The sequence below is a fragment of the Saccopteryx bilineata genome, chromosome 1 (assembly GCF_036850765.1).
Source record: "Saccopteryx bilineata isolate mSacBil1 chromosome 1, mSacBil1_pri_phased_curated, whole genome shotgun sequence".
NCBI lineage: Eukaryota > Metazoa > Chordata > Mammalia > Chiroptera > Emballonuridae > Saccopteryx > Saccopteryx bilineata.
Window position 1 is genome coordinate 114,875,189 of NC_089490.1, and position 22,013 is coordinate 114,897,201.

Sequence of the window (22,013 nt, forward strand, 5' to 3'; positions counted from 1 at the left end):
GATGGCAATGGGGACACCGGAGAAGACATGGAAAAACCCAGCCAGGGACAAAACACTGTTGGCTCTGCCTTCAAAACTCCTGTAATTTTGGTAAGGACCATGGGGAAGGCTCATAAATAAAGCCTGTAAGCTGTTTAACTGCCCTTGTAATCTGCTTGGGGCTGCAGGTTCAGAATCTTTCTCTGTCTAAGAAGGATAAATTGATCTTCTTTCTCTATAACCTATGGAGTGCAATGATCTAAAATGTAACAATTTAGAGAAAGTACACTACAGTTCACTGGCAAGGTGTGACAGTGACCAGAAACATATGCTTCCTGGTCCACATCTGTTTTACTGTTGTTCAGTAGAAAGGTGTTCCCAGACCTGGGCCTTGCTTCTAGCTCTACCACTAACTTGATATGCAGCCCTGCATAAATCATTTAATTTCTCTGTGACAAATCTTTCAGAGCTTGATGATTTCAGAGCACATGGACTAGAGCCATTTAAAATTGTATAAAGTGATGTATAAATTAATACCAGTGACTTAATGCAATTGGAGAACTGAAGCCACCAAGGTGTCCCACCAAACTAGATTATAACGTGAGACCTACACTCTGAAGCCTTTGGGAATGGAAGATCCAGCATCAATTCTGAAATAGATGTCATCAGTGAAGAGTTCCCAGCTACCACTGGGGCTCTTTTTCTGTCAAGTATCACTGACTTTTATGTCATTTATGCTCTGTGGTCCTGTATCTCTGAGGAAATGCATGTGATACCAATTAGGGAAAGATAGTGTCTATTTCTCAATGTCACTGCTCACGATCGGCGTTCCCACTGCAGCAGGGGGCAATGTGCTTGGCTCTCTTCTTTTTAGTTATCTGAGGTCTCATAAAAATTATGTCGTGTGTGTGTGTGTGTGTGTGTGTGTGTGTGTGTGAGAGAGAGAGAGAGAGAGAGACAGACAGACAGACAGACAGAGACACAGAAATTATATATGTACATGCTTGAGTGTATGTCAGGAAAAGAAAAGCATGGAAGATAACAAGGACTAAAGGTGGGAATGGAGAAGGACAAAAGATATTGAACAAACTGCAAATCCACTCTTGGCTGAAACACTGTGTGTGTGTTTGTGAATCCCATAGCTATATATTTACTGACAGGAGAGAGAGAGAGCCCAAGTCAGTGTTGTAAGAGTATCTAATGACCAGAGAACTATTTAACCTGTCCCAGTCTCACCCCACACTCTTTCAACTTCTTTGCACCTGGGCTGGTGCTCTAATCTGATGATGGTGGAATTAGACAGCAGGAGGGTATTACGGAGAGATAAATCGGGTGCAAAGATCCTGTAGATTCATCTACTGTGACTGTGAAGAAGGTAACGGGGCAGTTTACAGGAGCAACATTCAGCTCTGTGAGTTCTGGAGTTCTCAACTTCTGGTAAGTTTAAGCATGGGATACAATCAAAGGAGGTGGGGTGAGGTTGATACGGTTCTGAAACAAAGAAATGGAAGAAGACAACACACTGAACCTGCAGGCCTGGACCAGAGCTGGGAGTGAAAACGAAAGAAAACATAAAGGAAATGCATCCAGACTTCCTTATAATGCCATGTGATAGGCTAATAAGTGAAACTTGATTATTACAAGGTCGCTGTGAACCTTGATGACTAAATTTATTTAGAGAGAACTGGAAATGGACCCTTTCTCCCTCTTTGAGGGGGCTCCATAGAAAACAGTTTTCTGGGAAAGGAGCGATGTGGGGCACTAAATGACCACAGAGTAAACAGGTCTTTACCCCCCAGGATGTGCTTGAGAATTTGGCTCAGGCACCAGGAGACTGACACGAGAGTGTGAGGGTAAGGAGAAAGAGCCGGAGCCGGAGCCATCGTGGGAATGGCTGACCGCAGTGCCGTGTGGGGGGCCCAGCCGGCTCCCTCCGAGGTTAAAAGAGTTTGTTTGTTTCAGTGTGAAGCTAGGTACTTGCTGGACTTCTGTTTTTGTTTTTCTCATGTCTTTGGTTTGGGCTTTCCTTGGTCTACCATATTATTTGATTCTCTCTGCCTCGGCAGGACCCTGGGTGACATTTAAGGGCCCAGTTCCACAGGAGGAAACAGTGCTCCTGTGCCTATGGCTTCCCCACCCCCTCTTTTAGGCCATCAACAATAAAATTGCTGGGGAAACCTGACTTTAGGGGAATAATAGCAGCATCAGAAGGGCTGCTCCAAGAACCTCCTGAAACTGCTTCTTTCTTGGTTGGAATTTGTGGAGGATCATTCTCTGTAGCTTCCTACAGCACCTGGGCCTCGAGTCTAAGGGGGCAGTAATGCCACGCTTCCGCACACAGTTATGCCTTTAAATACTACATGGTTGCATTCACTTCTTTCTGCTGAAGAACAGTTTTTAGTCTTCAAAAAGGGAAGGGCCAACATGGCTTTAAAAAAACAAACAGGAAAATATTCTGCCTTATAAAAGAATGAATTGCTTGATAATTTTAGAAGCAAAAATGTGAAACTTCCTCTTATAGCTAAAATCAAGTCTGATGCTAGATTCAGGATTACTCGGCTCTGGGGTGCCCTTGGGATTTCAGGATAAGTTTCGCCTTTGGTGATACCAGTACAGACAGGACTGACTTCCCGGGTAGGAAATGGTCCTATTAGCTCTGCTCCTCCCAAAGGTCCTAAGGAAGCACTGAAGGGCAGATCTCTGACAGAAACACTCCAAGGAGTGTGACTGTCCCAGGTACTTAAAAATAAAATATTGTACACGAGACACACTGTAAACGTAACAATAATTTTTATCCGCAGTGCAAATCCTGAAGGCCATAAAGATCCCGGGATTAACCAGGCAAATGTGATGTAGCTCTTTCTGAGGGGAAGTCTGTTAAATAATGCCTCACACTTAGAGTTAGACATGAACTCTGTCCAAGCCTAGAGTTGCAACTTCAAAACTGTATAAACATGCAAAAGAAACTTACAAGAAAAAATAAGGGAGTATAATCAGGGGAAGATGGAAGTAGTAAGTTTTAAATTCTTTGGCATTAATATTAAGGGTGTCAAAAGAATCCAAGGAAAGCAGAGTCCTTCTAAGATAGAAACCAGTAATAAGTTAACAGGTGGGGCTTTTGAAAGACAGAGGATCACCCAGTGAGAGCTGATGACAGTCCCTTTTCTGGTGCAAGACAAGGGCTTTTCAGCAGGTGCCCAAGGAAAGATACGTGGGGAGTCCAAGTGAAGCTGCATAGCAGCCAAAGGTATTTGCATGGCTTCTTTGACTCCCAAAAGTTCTGTTACCTAACTACCCTTTTTTAGGCACTTTTCACCAAATACTGTATTTACATTATCTCATCGAATTTTTCCCGTAACTTGAAAAAAAAAGAAGGTATTATTCAGTTTATAGATGGAAGAAGGCCCAGAGAGGTTATGTAACTTATTCAAGGGCACATAGCCAGAATTTGAAACTGTGTCTATTTGATTCTAAAGCACATACTCTCTATAATATATTGTCCTCAAAAAGAGTAACTTGATCAATTCACTTTATCTTAGGTCCTTACATTACAGACTCTAGATCTAACATAATAGGATCCTAGTTAAAATTGCCTGATGAAATAGAAGATTCTCAGATTTAAATTTCTGATAAACAACAAATTATTTTTTGGTATAAGTATGTACCATTAAATATTTGGGATATAGTTATACTAAAAACAAAACTTTGTTATTTATCTGAACTTCTAATTTAACTGAGTATCCTGTATTTTTACTTTTTCAATCTGATAATCCAAGCCCTAAGAAACCTTCCAAATGAGAGAAAGGAAAGTTTGTGTTTTCTTACTACCTTGAAAGAATTGAGAAGTTCAAAAACCTCAATCCGCGAGACATTCTCTAGTTTTCCCTGTGGCTTTGGCAGAACTGGGTTTGTCCGTCACTGTGGCACACTCTGAAGATAATGCTGCCCTTGGCTGCCACTAGCGATTCCCATGATCTGAACCACACTTTGGAGAGGCACAAACATTGCTTGTTTACCAGGGCAGCAGAGGGCCCAAGCCCAAGAATTGGATTCAGTGAGCAGAAGAGCTGTCAGCACTTTTCTTAAGCCACTGTGGGCTCTGGAAGGGGAAAATCATTTCATGCTTTCTCTATGGTTTGATGGAGGTCATATGATTGGGCTCTCACATTCAAGGTATTAGTTCAATTTCTTCATTTGTTTATTTACTCATTTGATAAATATATATGGCACACCTCCTAAGAACAAGGTGCTGCTGTAGGTTTCGTGACCATGGAAATCAACAAAAACTGAAAAAATGCCTCATAAAGCATATTCCAATGGGGGAGTAAGAAAATAATCCATAGCATGAGCTGGTGACTTGGGGGTGTGGCCAGGTTCACCATCCTGGGTTCCACAAAGTAGTCAATGTGTTGCTAGTGAACAAGCTGAGAATTGGCAGGAGAGGATAAAAATTGTAATTTGGAAAATTAAAAAAAAAAAGGAAAAATATCTTGGAGATAAGAATAATAATTTAGCATAATTTTAAAAGTAATAAGAAAGTGTAGCCCTGGCTGGTTGGCTCAGTGGTAGAGTGTTGGCCTGGCATGTGGATGTCCCAGGTTTCAATTTCCAGTTAGGGCACACAGGAGAAGCACCCATCTGCTTCTCTACCCCTTCCCTTCTTGCTTCTCTCTCTCTTCTCCTCCTGCAGCCATGGCTCGATTGGAGTGAGTTGGCCCCAGTTGTTGAGGATGGCTCTTTGGCATCCACCTCAGGCTCTAAGAAGAGCTTGGTTACTGAGCAATGGAGCAATGCCCCAGATGGGCAAAGCATTACCCCCTAGTGGGCTTGCCAGGTGAATCCCAGTCAGGGCACATGCAGGAGTCTGTCTCTGCCTCCCTATCTCTCACTGAATAAAATAAATGAAGAAATAAAGGAATGAGAACATGTTGATGAAGTTATAAAGGTAATAGTTGGGGGATGTGCATTGTTGCAGAAAGAGAGAAAAAGGGCTAGAAAAAGCCAGAGAATGTCAGGGAAAATTGAAGCTAAGGATATCAGCATAAATCTATGGTTGGTGAAATGAAGAATTCAATAAAAACAAAGCTCCTAGGCACTGCCTGATGAAAAGGGTTGGCTGAAGGTGAGAGATTAAGGCTATTTGGAAGTTCTTTGGAGACTTTCAGAATCTTCCTTTCCAGGATAAATATTATCCACTTTTTTTTTGATAGGAAAGGAGAAGAAAATAAATATTTATCTTAACATATTTGTTTTTTTAAGTATACTTTTATTAATTATGTTCTTTGGTTTGTACTTGAAGAATGACGATGTATATTTTTATAGCTAAAATGAAAGTGAGGGAAAACCATATTGGATAGGTCCATGATTTGGATGGGAGAAAATATTGAAGCTTTCTGGGAAATGTGTAGTCAAAGAAACTTATGTCTGGATATGAAGTTAAATCACAAACTTACTATTTAATTACCCTGCATTGACTTTCTTATTTGTATGTGAGTGGGCTGTATTGCATACTTTCATGGGTGTTCATGTACCTGACTCAGAGCTACCCCGGTCCGGACGACTACATTTTCAGCCCCCAGAACTAGGACAGAAGTCTCTGGATCATGTGAGGATTAAATAAAATAAAGAGTATAAAGAGCAGAGGCCATAAACACATGCCAAAAATCATTTAGAATCAGGTTATTTAGCAGTTGGGTGGAAAAATATGTAAAGCTTTAATAATGCATCAGTGCTGTAAAGACTGTAGATATCATTTATCTCATTGTCCTCCTTTTACTGGTAGTGGGACTATTGACTGCAGAGGGGGTAGACCATTCTAATAAATCCACGTTGAAAGCTACTGGCAGATTTTCTGGGACAACATATCTACTTAGATTTTTTTTTGAAATCTATCAGTTGTCAGTTTGCATTCCACTATATTGTGTGTCTTCATTGATGTATACCATATTTTCTCTAAAATCTCTTTAAAAGATAACTTCTTTATTGTGTCAACACAAAATACTTTTCCAGTTTATATTGAAGGTCTAATATGCAATGGTCCATATGCCTTGAAAAGTCTTTTTCTCTCTCCCTGTCTAAAGAGCCTGAAGGAGAACCATCAGCTACCCAAGGACCATCAAAATGAGTGACAATACTACTTTGGTTCCTCCAGCTTCAAACCAGGGTCCCACGTCTCCACGCAAAGGGCCCCCCAAGTTCAAGCAGAGGCAAACTCGTCAATTCAAGAGCAAGCCTCCTAAGAAAGGTGTGAAAGGGTAAGACCAAAATGAACAAGAAGACTTTCTATTATTTCTTTTCTCCCAAAAGACTAATTTGGTTTTAAGATTTAATGCTCACAAAATTAAACAGACTTAATAAAAATTTCCACCCCATCTTCTGTTTTCCTCTCACCCACAATCTTTGCTGAATCATGTTTTTAGCCCTGGAATACTTTCTCAGCTTCCAGGTCCAAGGCCAAATAAAACATGTCAAATGGAGCCTTTCAGAGTACCCTCCGACTTGACCTTCCAGACTTCTTGACCACTCTTTCACCAGTATACTCCGTACTTTAATCTGGAATACAGAACCATTGGCCATTTCCAGAACTCACTGTTTATTTTTATGGTTTTAAGCTTATGTCTTAAGTTCTTTGGTTTTCTCTTTCTCTCCTTGGCAATGTCTTATTTATTTTTCCACACACACTCATAAATTAATTTCTTTTTGAAGTCATTACTGGCTCTCCTAGATAAATGTTATTATTAATTACATGTTTGCATTTTGCACATTCAGCTATAACAACTTGTACTATTTTATATTACATGTATTTATTTTCATTTGTTCCTTGAGACTGAGGCCCATCTGAGAAAATTGGTTTGTCTTTCCCATAACTCCCTGTGCCTAACACAGTGCCTGGCACATAGCAGATGCCTAATAAAATACTTTTAAGTAACTAAACAAATGAATGAGTTAATTATTTTAATGTCTTTTACATTGCTTTCTCATTTCAATTTTTTTTTTTTTATAGAGACAGAGATAGAGTCAGAGAGAGGGATAGATAGGGACAGGCAGGATGCAGAGAGATGAGAAGCATCAATCATTAGTGTTTTGTTGTGACACCTTAGTTGTTCATTGATTGCTTTCTCATATGTGCCTTGACAAGGGGGGGCTACAGAAGACTGAGTAACCCCTTGCTTGAGCCAGTGACCTTGGGTCCAAGCTGATGAGCTTTTTTGCTCAAACCAGATGAGCCCACGCTCAAGCTGGCGACCTCGGGGTCTTGAACCTGGGTCCTCAGCATCCCAGTCCGATGCTCTATCCACTGCGCCACTGCCTGGTCAGGCTTTCATTCCAATTTTTATTTTTAAAAGTGAAGCTTGAGTAAATTGCCTACTGATAATTCTTTCTGGTTTTCAATTGTCTTAGTTTAAATTTTTACAGAGGGAAAACATCTCCCCACTGGACACACTATTTGAAACCTGCTTGAGTGATGGGTTTTCTTTACCTGGATTCATTGCAAACATAAGAGGTTTTCAAAAACAAAAGCTTAAACCTCCTCTTCTTCCCCCGAGTAAGGAAACTCTCCCTGTGAGTTGTTCCGGGGGCCTTTTACCTGATCTCAGCTAATTTCTCTTTTCTTTTTTTCCGTAGGTTTGGAGATGACATTCCCGGCATGGAAGGGCTAGGGACAGGTGAGCCACCCCAAGCCTTAAGTGAGGACATTATTCTTGAAGTTTCATCTTTTAATCTGCCTCAGGCCCTAAGTTTAAAGTTACCAGAAAAACTTAAGGCAGCAGGTCCTTTGAAGACCTAAAAATGTTGGGTTTCAGTCTGACCTAAGTAAGTAAGTATGTGCTGAGAGGCAAGCATTCTGGATGAAATCAGGTGAGGTCCAGTGTTTAATGAACACTCCTGTTCAATAACTCTTGAGAGAACATAATGGTGAATTATGAAATTGCATGGAAGAAAGATTCTCAGAGTCAGTCTAGACCAATGTCTTTATTTTTCAGAAGAGACATGGAAACATAGTGGAATTCAGTGGCAATCTGAGGCCAGGAGTGAGGTACTGGAAACCGGGTGGGCCTGGCGGGCCTTCCCACTTTACCAGGCCAACCACTCCCTAACCTACTTCCTCTTTTTGCACACACTCTGGCACCCAAGACTGGTTCCTATGCACTGAAAGTATGCAATACAGTATTTTTTCATTGCCTAGGATTTTTATTCATTGGATAATGAGTGAAAATTACTGCACATTCCTTTTAAAAATAAATAGACTTTATTTTTGAGAGTTTTAGGTTTATAGAGAAATTAAGTAAAAAGTACAGAGTTCCTGTATACCCCCTCTGCCCCCTTCCTCCCCCATACAGAGTTCCTGTATACCCCCTCTGCCCCTTCCTCCCCCATACAGAGTTTCTGTATACCCCCTCTGCCCCCTTCCTCCCCCATACAGAGTTCCTGTATACCCCCTCTGCCCCCTTCCTCCCCCATACAGAGTTCCTGTATACCCCCTCTGCCCCCTTCCTCCCCCATACAGAGAACCTGTATACCCCCTCTGCCCCCTTCCTCCCCCATACAGAGTTCCTGTATACCCCCTCTGCCCCCTTCCTCCCCCATACAGAGTTCCTGTAGACCCCCTCTGCCCCCTTCTTCCCCCATACAGAGTTCCTGTAGACCCCCTCTGCCCCCTTCCTCCCCCATACAGAGTTCCTGTAGACCCCCTCTGCCCCCTTCCTCCCCCATACAGAGTTCCTGTATACCCCCTCTGCCCCCTTCCTCCCCCATACAGAGTTCCTGTATACCCCCTCTGCCCCCTTCCTCCCCCATACAGAGTTTCTGTAGACCCCCTCTGCCCCCTTCCTCCCCCATACAGAGTTCCTGTATACCCCCTCTGCCCACTTCCTCCCCCATACAGAGTTTCTGTAGACCCCCTCTGCCCCCTTCCTCCCCCATACAGAGTTCCTGTATACCCCCTCTGCCCCCTTCCTCCCCCATACAGAGTTCCTGTATACCCCCTCTGCCCCCTTCCTCCCCCATACAAAGTTCCTGTATACCCCCTCTGCCCCCTTCCTCCCCCATACAGAGTTCCTGTATACCCCCTCTGCCCCCTTCCTCCCCCATACAGAGTTTCTGTATACCCCCTCCGCCCCTTCCTCCCCCATACAGAGTTTCTGTATACCCCCTCCGCCCCTTCCTCCCCCATACAGAGTTTCTGTATACCCACTCTGCCCCCTTCCTCCCCCATACAGTTTCTTTGTACCCACTCTGCCCCCTTCCTCCCCCATACAAAGTTTCTGTATACCCCCTTCGCCCCTTCCTCCCCCATACATAGTCCCTGTATACCCCCTCTGCCCCCTTCCTCCCCCATACAGAGTTCCTGTAGACCCCCTCTGCCCCCTTCCTCCCCCATACAGAGTTTCTGTATACCCCCTCTGCCCCCTTCCTCTCCCATACAGAGTTCCTGTAAACCCCCTCTGCCCCCTTCCTCCCCCATACAGAGTTCCTGTATACCCCCTCTGCCCCCTTCCTCCCCCATACAGAGTTCCTGTATACCCCCTCTGCCCCCTTCCTCCCCCATACAGAGTTCCTGTATACCCCCTCTGCCCCCTTCCTCCCCCATACAGAGTTCCTGTATACCCCCTCTGCCCCCTTCCTCCCCCATACAGAGAACCTGTATACCCCCTCTGCCCCCTTCCTCCCCCATACAGAGTTCCTGTATACCCCCTCTGCCCCCTTCCTCCCCCATACAGAGTTCCTGTAGACCCCCTCTGCCCCCTTCCTCCCCCATACAGAGTTCCTGTAGACCCCCTCTGCCCCCTTCCTCCCCCATACAGAGTTCCTGTAGACCCCCTCTGCCCCCTTCCTCCCCCATACAGAGTTTCTGTATACCCCCTCTGCCCCCTTCCTCCCCCATACAGAGTTCCTGTATACCCCCTCTGCCCCCTTCCTCCCCCATACAGAGTTCCTGTATACCCCCTCTGCCCCCTTCCTCCCCCATACAGAGTTTCTGTAGACCCCCTCTGCCCCCTTCCTCCCCCATACAGAGTTCCTGTATACCCCCTCTGCCCCCTTCCTCCCCCATACAGAGTTTCTGTAGACCCCCTCTGCCCCCTTCCTCCCCCATACAGAGTTCCTGTAAACCCCCTCTGCCCCCTTCCTCCCCCATACAGAGTTCCTGTATACCCCCTCTGCCCCCTTCCTCCCCCATACAGAGTTCCTGTATACCCCCTCTGCCCCCTTCCTCCCCCATACAGAGTTTCTGTATACCCCCTCCGCCCCTTCCTCCCCCATACAGAGTTTCTGTATACCCCCTCCGCCCCTTCCTCCCCCATACAGAGTTTCTGTATACCCACTCTGCCCCCTTCCTCCCCCATACAGTTTCTTTGTACCCACTCTGCCCCCTTCCTCCCCCATACAAAGTTTCTGTATACCCCCTCCGCCCCTTCCTCCCCCATACAGAGTCCCTGTATACCCCCTCTGCCCCCTTCCTCCCCCATACAGAGTTCCTGTAGACCCCCTCTGCCCCCTTCATCCCCCATACAGAGTTTCTGTATACCCCCTCTGCCCCCTTCCTCCCCCATACAGAGTTCCTGTAAACCCCCTCTGCCCCCTTCCTCCCCCATACAGAGTTCCTGTATACCCCCTCTGCCCCCTTCCTCCCCCATACAGAGTTCCTGTAGACCCCCTCTGCCCCCTTCCTCCCCCATACAGAGTTCCTGTAGACCCCCTCTGCCCCCTTCATCCCCCATACAGAGTTTCTGTATACCCCCTCTGCCCCCTTCCTCTCCCATACAGAGTTCCTGTAAACCCCCTCTGCCCCCTTCCTCCCCCATACAGAGTTCCTGTATACCCCCTCCGCCCCTTCCTCCCCCATACAGAGTCCCTGTATACCCCCTCTGCCCCCTTCCTCCCCCATACAGAGTTCCTGTATACCCCCTCTGCCCCCTTCCTCCCCCATACAGAGTTCCTGTATACCCCCTCTGCCCCCTTCCTCCCCCATACAGAGTTTCTGTAGACCCCCTCTGCCCCCTTCCTCCCCCATACAGAGTTCCTGTATACCCCCTCTGCCCCCTTCCTCCCCCATACAGAGTTTCTGTAGACCCCCTCTGCCCCCTTCCTCCCCCATACAGAGTTCCTGTAAACCCCCTCTGCCCCCTTCCTCCCCCATACAGAGTTCCTGTATACCCCCTCTGCCCCCTTCCTCCCCCATACAGAGTTCCTGTATACCCCCTCTGCCCCCTTCCTCCCCCATACAGAGTTCCTGTATACCCCCTCTGCCCCCTTCCTCCCCCATACAGAGTTCCTGTATACCCCCTCTGCCCCCTTCCTCCCCCATACAGAGTTCCTGTATACCCCCTCTGCCCCCTTCCTCCCCCATACAGAGTTTCTGTATACCCCCTCCGCCCCTTCCTCCCCCATACAGAGTTTCTGTATACCCCCTCTGCCCCCTTCCTCCCCCATACAGTTTCTTTGTACCCACTCTGCCCCCTTCCTCCCCCATACAGTTTCTTTGTACCCACTCTGCCCCCTTCCTCCCCCATACAAAGTTTCTGTATACCCCCTCCGCCCCTTCCTCCCCCATACAGAGTCCCTGTATACCCCCTCTGCCCCCTTCCTCCCCCATACAGAGTTTCTGTATACCCCCTCCGCCCCTTCCTCCACCATACAGAGTTTCTGTATACCCACTCTGCCCCCTTCCTCCTCTATACAGAGTTTCTGTAGACCAGACCCACTCTGCCCCCTTCTTCCTCCTCTACGCAGTTCCCCTTATTATTAATAACTTGCAATAGTGTGGTAGATTTGTTACAATTGATGAATCAATATTGACACATTATTATTAACCAAAGTCCATAGCTTTCATCAGGGTTTATTCTCTGTGTTGTTGTCCAGTTCTACCGGTTTTAAAAAATGCATGATGTCATAAACCTACTATTATAGGTTCATACAGAATAGTTTCACTGTTCGCCAAGTCCCCTGTACTCTATCTGTTCATAACCCCCCACTCCCATATACTCCTAACACCACCACCAGTCTTACTACTGTCCTTATAGTTTTGCCTTTTCTGGACTCTCATCTAGTTAGAATCATACAGCGTATCGCTTTTCCAGGCTTCTTTCAATTAGCAATAGTCTTTCATTTAAGCTTCTTTCATGCATGTCTTTACATGACTTGATAGCTCATTTCTTTTTATCACTGAATAATACGTCACAGTATGGTTGTAATACAGTTTATTTTTCTTATTAAAGGACATCCTGATTGCTTCCAAGTTTTGACAATTATGAATAAAGCTCTTATAAGCATGCTTGTGCAGGTTTTTGTGTGAACATAAGTTTTCAACTCATTCAAAACACTTTTTTTTTTTCATATTTTTCGGAAGTGAGAAGTGGGGAGGCAGAGAGACAGACTTCCGCATGCACCCGACCAACCAGGATCCACCTGGCATGCCCACTAGAGGGCGATGCTCTGACCATCTGGGGCCACTGCCCTGTGGCAACTGGAGCTATTCTAGCAACTGGGCCAATGTTGCTACAGTGGAGCCTCAGCTGCAGGAGGGGAAGAGAGAGATAGAGAGGAAGGGGAGGGGGTAGGATGGAGAAGCAGATGGGCGCTTCTCCTATGTGCCCTGGCCAGAAATCAAACCCCGGACTTCCACACACTTGGCTAACACTCTACTACTGAGTCATCCAGCCAGGGCCCAAAACACTTTCAATAAATGCTGGCACTCATAGTAATTAGTGTTCTTACCAAGCAGTTCTCAGTGTATTTGCTTTTTGCATTCAAATATCACTTCTGGAATCTTAAATAAATGTTCTAAGCCACTTTATAAAGTTCATGTGTTATTTTCCTAAATCTATTGCTTCTGTATTTTGGCCAGATATATTTAAGACCAGCAAATCCACTGTGGAATGTATCTTTCAGTCTCTTAACATATTTGGAAGAATAGAAAGAGGAGTATACTAGAAGAAGGCCTGAGGTCTTGATCTGGTTCTGGTCTTATCTCTACAACTGTGAAAATTTTGCTAGGTGCTTACCCTTTCTGGGTATCAACCAGCTTTGCTGTCACTCAGGGATAATATCTTATTGTCTGATATAAGGGACTAGATACAGGATCTCTTGAGATCACTTCTCAATACGCAATTAAATGTAGGCATTTAAAAATGTAAAGGAGCTGAAGGATAGGTCGAGGACGCCTGAAGAACCCATCTGGATTGGTAAGGGAAGGATTCTATGGGTTTGGGATCATAGGAATTTAAAGCACTTCTATTTCTCATTTTAATCACTGGTCTGATTATAATTTCACTTCTGGTCCCTCTTAGTGGTTGTGCTTTGGGGAGGTCATGGGTGATCAGTGAGATACACGCCCACAAGGTAGCCTCGATCAAAAGCTTTGGGTCACCTCTCCAAAGAAGTTGCAGAATAGAACTAACAAAGATATCTGGAAAGGCCTATTCTAGGAACATCAGAGCCCACAGAGGATTAATTAAGCAATTGGTCTGATCCTCTGGGCTTTACGGCTATTCTAGATAACTTCCAGTCACCTAGACAAAGAATGGGAAAGAGGAGTGAGGTGTATTCTTCCTGAAGGATGTCTTTTTGAGCAGAAGAGTTTCTGCTGGGGTGAGGTTGGCTTCTAAACTCTTCTTTTCTCTCTTGCAGATATCACGGTGATTTGCCCCTGGGAGGCATTCAGCCACCTAGAATTACATGAGCTTGCTCAGTTTGGGATCATCTGAGGCATGAGGCGTTCTGCCACTTTCAAAAGCACCTGCTGTCACTTTGATTACCTTTGTCCTATTGATTTTGCCCTATTCAGTCTTGGAATTCAGTCTTGTTCAGAAATGGGTTTTTTGGCTTACACAGTTATTTCCAGTAAGTTATTGCTAAGTGTTCCCTTAGTGTCCAACCTTCTCATATAGTATAGGTTAGCTCAGAAGAGCAGGTGGAAATTGACTTTTGTTAGGGCGTTTTAAACTTGGCCACACTTTTACCCATCCACTGGTTAGAAGTCATCAGTATTTCTCCAACTTTTGTTTATTTGTTAAGTCTCTTAAATCTATTTTGCTAGGCATTCTTTATGATTAGTAGTAGGTTTTTAAAATAACATTTATGTCACTCTTTTCCCTTTCTCATTTAATAAAAAAGATATTTACTTTGACTCTTATGATGAAGTTGTATTAAATGCTATATACAAATATCTGGTGCCTAGTTCTAAAAAAAAAAAATTAAACACAGAGGCAGTCATACAGGAAATTAGCACAGTGCATACAAAAGAGCATAGGATTAAGAGTCAAGTTCTGATTCTTCTTTGTAACTTTGTAAAGCACGTACTTTCTGGGTCTAAATGCCATTGCACTAGGTTGTTCTTGATGTCCTCTGCAGCTTTAAATTGCACAGCACTAAGCTGTTGGAATACTGGATACTGAAAGTCAGGACAGACGATGCAAGCCTGCTATTCAGTGCTTTGAGTTAGCGGATGGAAAAGATTTATATATGTAAAGTTTAGACTCTGATGCAAAGGTTAGTTGAACCCTTAAAATTAAGCGATGGTTTGCTTCATCCCCAAAGTTGTGTCAAACGTAGTGTGCACATAGCTAGCTATCTTTCTCCAATACCTCCAAGGCAATTGTGCAATTCAAATATTGCCTCTGTCTTGGATGCTTTGGGTAGTAGCTGTATTTATTTCTTCATTTAAGTTTTGTAACCTGTGGTAAAAGAATGGAGTAAAGTAACTGAAAAGAGAAGCTGATAGAGAGGAAAGAAATTTGGGTTCTAATCTTGGCTCTATTGGTAAATTTCTCTGTAACTTTGGGCCAAAGATTCTACTCTTTGGGTTTTCCACTTCGCCTGAATTTGATAATCTAAGGTTCATAGTCGTAATTAATTCTGTGACTTGGAGGTACTCAGAATCTGAACACGAGAATTAGAGGCTTAGCACTCAAGAAAACTTTTGCTGCAGGCTCTGTGCTGACCATTTTGCATAAATGACCTAGTTACCTTCAGGCCAAAAACTAGCTGTCCACAGTGCATACCTGGATGGGTAGGGGGAAGGAGACTGAGGAATTCCAGACCTGGGGATTTAAAGTGCTCCTATTTCTCATTGAGCTCTTGGCCTGACTAGAATTCCACTCCTGTCCCCTCTTTCGTGGCAAATAAGTGCAAAAGAAAGAATAAGACATAAATTCAAAAGTGGAACCATGACTCTCAACGAGTGTGGTGGTAAGGTGTGCTTCCCCTTCGCAGGGACTCCTGCCTCCACCCACCCACCTGGCTTCAGCCAGCTGCTCCATTTGACAGGCGGAGCCTTCGGTCTGCTGTTCTTCCTGCTGTGCCTTTCAGTTACTGACGGTTGGGTTCTTCAGCTCCATGAGACTCTGGTCTACCTTGGCCCACTTTGCAAATGTTTCTCTGAACACGAAGTGAGAGCATTGACAAAACAATGCATTGAAAGGAACATTTCCAGTAGCCAGGATGGAGAAGGATTCAGAAATCACTCTAAGTGAGAAATGTTTGAAGGAACTGATAATACTTTACCTAGAAAAGAAAATTATAATTTCAGTAAATATTTGAAAAGTTGTAATGAACAGGATGAAGCAGACCTATTTCATGTAGGATTTTAGCATTTAGTGGTAAGTGAGAATATACATAACTTAATGCCCATTCTAGTTCTAGAATGCTATTATTTCTCCTCCCAAATTCTATCATTTCCCTTATTTCTAATAAGGAACAAGAAAACCTTTATTTGATCAACAGCACATATGAAAGAGATAAAGGTAAACCACGGTCCTGGTCAGAGTCCTGGCAGCAGAGATGCGAATTCAGAGTAACTGAGGAAGTTTGAACAAAGAGAGTATCTACAAAGGCTTGGGGAGGGTTGAAGAGTATTTAAAAGTACGTCAGTAACTTGGGGCTAAAATTTACCAACCTGAGGCCTGACAGAACCCCAGAAGTTCTGCTCTTACTATAATAGACCTCCTGAGGTGGCTATGGCTTTCAGTAGAGAGATGCAGCCAGCTACAGTAATACCGTGTGTAATTAGGAAAGAGTAGTGGTCAGGATGATAAATAATCCCAATATTGTTCTTCTCCCATTCTCTGTTCTCCCGGTGATGCCTCCCATTGGGCAAACCCAATTGGAATTCAGAAGGCTAAGAAGCCCATTGACATGGTCAGTCAAGTTCACCTCCAACAGCAAAGATCGGCTGGAGAATGGTAGAGAGCGGATGTGAAGGGGCGCACGGGAAGCAGCAGCTTAGCAACAGTCCTGACGAACAGATGCTATTCATCCGCCACTGATTTTTAGTTATAGTTGGGAAGTAATACGGATATGTCATTCTGATACAAATCACCAGAGCAGAGAAAGGACAATGTTAAATCGAACACAATATACCCGTGAGAACAATGTAGAAAAAAATCAGAATTTAAGGGTTTGAAGGATTTTTTGAAGTCATCTGACACTTCCCTGATAATAAGAACCATTGAAGGTGTCTTGTTAAAAAATACAAAATTGGGACCCTCTCCAGATTTTTTAAATGAGAATCTCCAAGAGAGAGGCCTGACAATCTATATTTTTATAAGGGCCCTAGGTGATTCTCAAATTTATGTCAGCTTGAAAACATTGATAGGGTCTAAGCCTGCATTTTAAAACACTGGGAATTAGTTCATTCTTAACTTGTTACCACCCAGTGACCAATTTAACTGGTTCTACTTGTCCCCCATAACACACGTAACATGTGTAACACAGAAACAAACATTCATGTGTTCTGGTTCTCACACTGTCTTTCTTGTCTAAGGAAATAGACATGCCTCACTACTCCAGACTTAACCTAGCTAAATGCTTCTTCGGTTGCAGAACACGTCAGAAAATTCAGGCTGTAAGTGTTGAACTGAAGCAATTCCAAGGAGTATAGAGCCAAACCACTATTTCCAGGGATCACCTCTTGTCATTGCCTGGCATGGCCACCTTTCCTCCATAGCTTAGGTCACCCTCTGTCATCATCGGGAGTGGAGGGGGGAACAGGGAGAGAGAGTTTTGTGGCAGAAGTGGAAGCAGGGGCTTTCCCTTACCCTCTACCCCTCTCTTGTTTGTTTGCCTCATTGGGTAGAAGTTGGGGTTATGGTGCTGGTGATGTAGGCACCAACCTCTGTTCCAGAGCTCAGAAACATTATAGTCAAAGCAGAAATAGTATAAGAGGAGAAAGTGCTCCTTTGGAGGGTCCCGCTCCAGGCAAATATGCGCAGGTATATTAAACAATGTACAGGTTATTAAACAATTGCCACTGTGCTGCTGACTTCTACTTTTTTAACCCTTTGCACAATCATTAAAACAAGAATCACCATAAATTAATGAAAGAAAGGAGGATATTTCTCAATAACTAAGAAAGGAAGAGAAAACAGACATAGACAAGATTAATCAATTAGACCGATATTTAGCACAAGAAGAAAAACTATCACACAGGGCTGAACAATACAAACACTAATCTTATGAGAACTGAGCTAATAAACCACTGAATTGTTTTAAAGAGAGAAACAGAAAAGAACTTAAATTTTATAAAAGGTTGAGGGGAAGGCTTATATGGACCGCACAAGTTGTTGTGTTTGTATAAACTAGCACAGTGCTTTGTGCAATTCTAAGTAAGTTGGTTGACTTTATTCCTACTTCTTGAGGGTAGAGTCAGACTGATGAACACTAAAATTTAAAAGCAAGAATGATAAACTGATTGTCATACCTTCTCCTAGTGGCAAAACATTCAGGAAATCTGGGTTCTGCTTGATGTTGCTACACAAGACTGGTTAGTTAAGTCTTTATCTTCTTCGGGCTCAGTGTTAGAAAAATAAAGCAAGGGTTTTGGACTAAATGATCACAAAAGTCTCTTTCAGTTTAAAACTCTAAGAACCAAGCAATAAATTTAAGCCTATTTCAAACATGAACAAGCCATTCCTTTTATGACCAGCAGTTCTAAGGCACTGAGCCTCAGTTTCCAGCTCTTTTCAGAGTGAGTGTTTAACTACTGTCCTTCCACATTTCTCCAGAGCCAGTAATAAAACCAAGTCATGTGCAGTACTGCCATCTGCTGTAATGATTGAATACTTCACCAAAATTCGGAAGACAACCATTTCTATTAGAAGAGCTAAATTCATTGAGCTAAATCTGAATTTGTTCCCATTCACTGACCAATTTAAACTGTTATACACCTTGGCTATTCATATATATTATGTGCAGGTTTATCCATGTCTAAGATAAATGTTAAAAAATATAAAAGAGAACATGGGACAAGATAAGTTTAGTTTCCATCCAATGCCCTGTGGCCCATCCATTCACAGCTAAACCCGTTTTATTTGTTGTGATAACTTCTAATCCATGCATAGATATATTTATGTGTGTGCAGTATTATTCCCAGCTGTGTACTCAGTGCCTGGCATGGAGTTAAGTATATAGTAAGCACTCAAAAGTATTTGTTGGATGATGAATGAATAAATAATGAATTAAAAGACTCTGGCCCTGTCATTTCTATCTTACCCTAAAGTTACCCTTGTTCATGTTGGACTTGTATTCATGAGAGCTCACTTGGCAAAGCTGAGAAAATATTATGCTGATCGACGTTTGTAGGTTTAGCTTTTGTAAACTCGGCTGAAACTTCTACATATATTCTCGCTTTTCCTAAACGTCACAAAACTTGATGAGAAATTTTAATTAAAGACATATTTACTAGCACCTTGTTTGCATGTTCTTCACTGGTCTAGTACAAATAGAACCCGTTGCTCTATGTTTTTAAGAATCCTCATAGTGTAAATGACTCTTTTTGTGTTCTGTTAGAGGCCACGAGGATTTACAGTATGTTCGCTCCCGTTTTTACCTCTATTATACAACATACTCTCTAGAGGTAGAGCTGGGGCATTAGGGGTAATTCATTGGGGGGTTAATTCAAAGAGTTCCAGGTTCTGTCCTTTATGTTTCCATTACTCAGCACTTGTATTCATACCTTTGAACATGTTTAGGGAAACACCACAGTGGCCAATTGTACCTCATACTTTAGAGTTTGATGTGGCCAATTGCTTTAATGTAGTAATCATTCACATTTTCAATTACATGGGGCAGTCTCATTTTATAGGTAATGCCCTGAGATAGTGAGTGATATTTTCTGGAATCACAGAGAAAACTAAGAGTGGGTCATGAATAAAGACCTAAGGGATGACCAACTCCTGGCTATAAACTTTAGCTCCTGTTATACATTTTCCATGTGCTTCATAGCAAACATAACAGCAACCCCTCTAAAACAAAATATATATATAGTGTATATACATATATAGTATATATACATATGTATGTACGTGTATGTATAGATATACAGAAACATATATTATATATATGCAATACATATGCATAGTATACATGTGTATTTGTGTGTTCTCAGAAGAGACAGTAGGAAAACTGGGAAAGAAGGAGTTGATGTTTACTTCACACCTCTTACGTGCCTGATAATTTAGATTAATCCCATTAGGCCCTGAGAATAACAATGCAAAATATACATTATTAGCACCATTTACATTCAGAAGAATAAGGCTTAGTGAGGTTAAAATAGCAGAACTATGATTAAAATGCTGGTCTTTTAACAGCAACTGAAAAGTTCTTTTTATTACATCTACTAGTTGCACAAGAATAAAAAGGACTTAAACCAGGTTAAACAGTAAAGTGTAAGTTATCAGTTCCATGGAAATGCAAAAAGTAGTACTGTTTGGAGATATTCTGGGAATGAGATATATATATGGCCTTAGTTAACATACTCAATCATGTGATGATATTTCTGCTTGAAGTTTAGAGAAATTTATGTAAATTTAATAAATATTTTTAGCACCAGTGGTTTTTGAAACTGTGTGTTGAGTTGAATTATATCCTCCCTTAAAAGATACATTGATCATTTACAACAAAATGGTGGGATCTTGATAACATTATATGAAGTAAAATAAGTAAATCAGAAAAAACCAAGAACTGCATGATTCCATACATAGGTGGGAAATAAAAACGAGACTAAGAGACATGGACAAGAGTGTGGTGGGGGGGGGGAGTGGGAAGGAGGGAGAGGGGGAGGGGGAAGGGGAGGGAGAGGGGCACAAAGAAAACTAGATAGAAGGTGACGGAGGACAATCTGACTTTGGATGATGGGTATGCAACATAATTGAATGACAAGATAACCTGGACATGTTTTCTTTGAATATATGTACCCTGATTTATTGATGTCACCCCATTAAAATTAATAAAAATTTATTTATAAAAAAAAAGATACATTGAAATCCCAGCCCCTAGTACCTGTGAAAGTGTCCTTATTTGGAAATAAGATTTTTGTAGATGTAATTGAGTGAAGAGGAGGTCATACTGGAGTATGCTGTGCCCTATTCTATTATGACTGTTGTCCTTGTAAGAAGAAGGAAATTGAAAACTGACACAGACACACAGGGAAGATGGTCAGGCAGAGAAGAGGGCAGAGAATGAAGGTATGCTGTCATAAGCAAGAAATACCTAGTACTGCCAGGAGATGGGTGAGGCCAGGAAAGATCCCTCCTGGAGGCTTTGGAGGGAGCATGGCCAGTCAACACCTTGATTTCAGACTCTAGCCTTCAGAACTCTGAGAGAGTTCTGAATAGAATACATTTCTATTGTTTCAAGTCACCCTGTTTGTGGTTCTTTGTTTTGACCAACCCTCATTGTGTGTGTTACGATAGAGTATTAGAAAACTAATATACCCAGTTAGGTCTTCAAAAGGATACCAAGGCTCATTATTTATTCATTAATCAATTTTTGAGCACAATTTGTGCCAGATGCCATTGCCAAGCATTGCAGATAAAATAAAGGACAAAAACAGACATGATCCCTACATTTGAGACACTTGCACTCTATTTGGGGAGAAACACATTAAACAAAACAGATATATAGAAAAATAAAATTTTAACTGTGGTAAAGCCTGTAATTATTTGTGATACATAAACCATAAGTGTGTTTAATGGGGAAATAACTAACCAAGTACGATTGTCAGGACAGACATCCTTGAAGAAATGACAGAGTAAGATCCAACAGAAAATGTAATTATCTGGGTGATGGGTACTGGAGGTGTGGTGTGGATGGACATACAGCAGGGAGAGGGCAAAGCACATACAAGGGCCCAGGGAGGGAGCCTGGTGAGATCAAGGAATTGAGCAAAGATTGCTGAAACTAGATGGAGAGAGGCAGAGAGAACACACTGCAAAAGGAGGCTGGAGAGACAGAGGGTCAGACAATGTGTACCTCATAGGCCATGCCAACAATTAGACCTTGATTTATCCACTTTAGGAGAATGAAACAGAAAGTCATATTACATAAGTTCAGTTCAGAAAAAACAGATAATGGCCGAGGATGAGTATATGAGTGCGTTCTGGGTTTTCCCCACTCAGATTCTCCTGTGTTCTAAGGCCCAGGGAAGAGAGCAATAATCAAGTACTGTGTCCCTGAAATCTGAGTGAGACATGAAGAGAACAAGGGAGCATGAGCATATTCAAAGTCTAAGTGCTGCAACTTCGGTAGGTTGGAATGAGTGTCCCGAAGCACCACACGTAAGCAACACCAGCAACATCTGCATCTATTGGAGCTGACTTGTCCCAAAGAGCCTGAGCAAGAGGAAGGGATGACAGCAAAGAAATTGTGAAGGTCAGTTTTCTGTATCAGCGTGGCGAGGCCTAGTCATTCAAACGCTAACTAGGTATGCCTATGAAAGTATTTGGTAGATGTGATTAACAACTACAATCAGTTGACTTTAAAATAAAGGAGACTATCTATGATAATCTGGGTGGGACTGATCTAATCAATTGTAAGGCCTTAAGAACAGAACTGAAGTTACTGTGAAGAAGGAATTCAACGTTTGGACTGCACCTTCAGCTCTTGCCTGAGTTTCCAGACTCACCTTCCCACAGCCTGCCATAAAAATTGTGGACTCGCCAAGCCAGTCCTCACAACTGCACACGTCAATTTTTTGCAATATACTTTTTTGTAGGTTTACGTCCTCCTCTTTCAGTTTCTCTATTAGAGTGCTGACT

The 22,013-nt window shown here is 42.9% G+C and overlaps 1 protein-coding gene across 1 annotated transcript; it reads left to right on the forward strand.

Annotated features, from left to right (window-relative positions):
* The first annotated feature begins 1,298 nt into the window (after positions 1-1,298).
* Positions 1,299-14,107, forward strand: PDE6H (phosphodiesterase 6H). The gene is made up of 4 exons (XM_066253218.1): positions 1,299-1,416; positions 6,060-6,233; positions 7,606-7,646; positions 13,609-14,107. Exons 2-4 carry the CDS (start codon positions 6,100-6,102, stop codon positions 13,683-13,685), a joined length of 252 nt encoding a protein of 83 aa, XP_066109315.1. The 5' UTR covers positions 1,299-1,416; positions 6,060-6,099; the 3' UTR covers positions 13,686-14,107.
* Positions 14,108-22,013: the final 7,906 nt, after the last annotated feature.

Coding starts and splice junctions, on each gene's coding strand:
- PDE6H (XM_066253218.1), top strand. CDS start 6,100: ATGAGTGACAATACTACTTTGGTTCCTCCAGCTTCAAACCAGGGTCCC. Junction 6,234..7,605: donor CCTAAGAAAGGTGTGAAAGG/GTAAGACCAAAA, acceptor TTTTTTCCGTAG/GTTTGGAGATGACATTCCCG. Junction 7,647..13,608: donor CATGGAAGGGCTAGGGACAG/GTGAGCCACCCC, acceptor TCTCTCTTGCAG/ATATCACGGTGATTTGCCCC.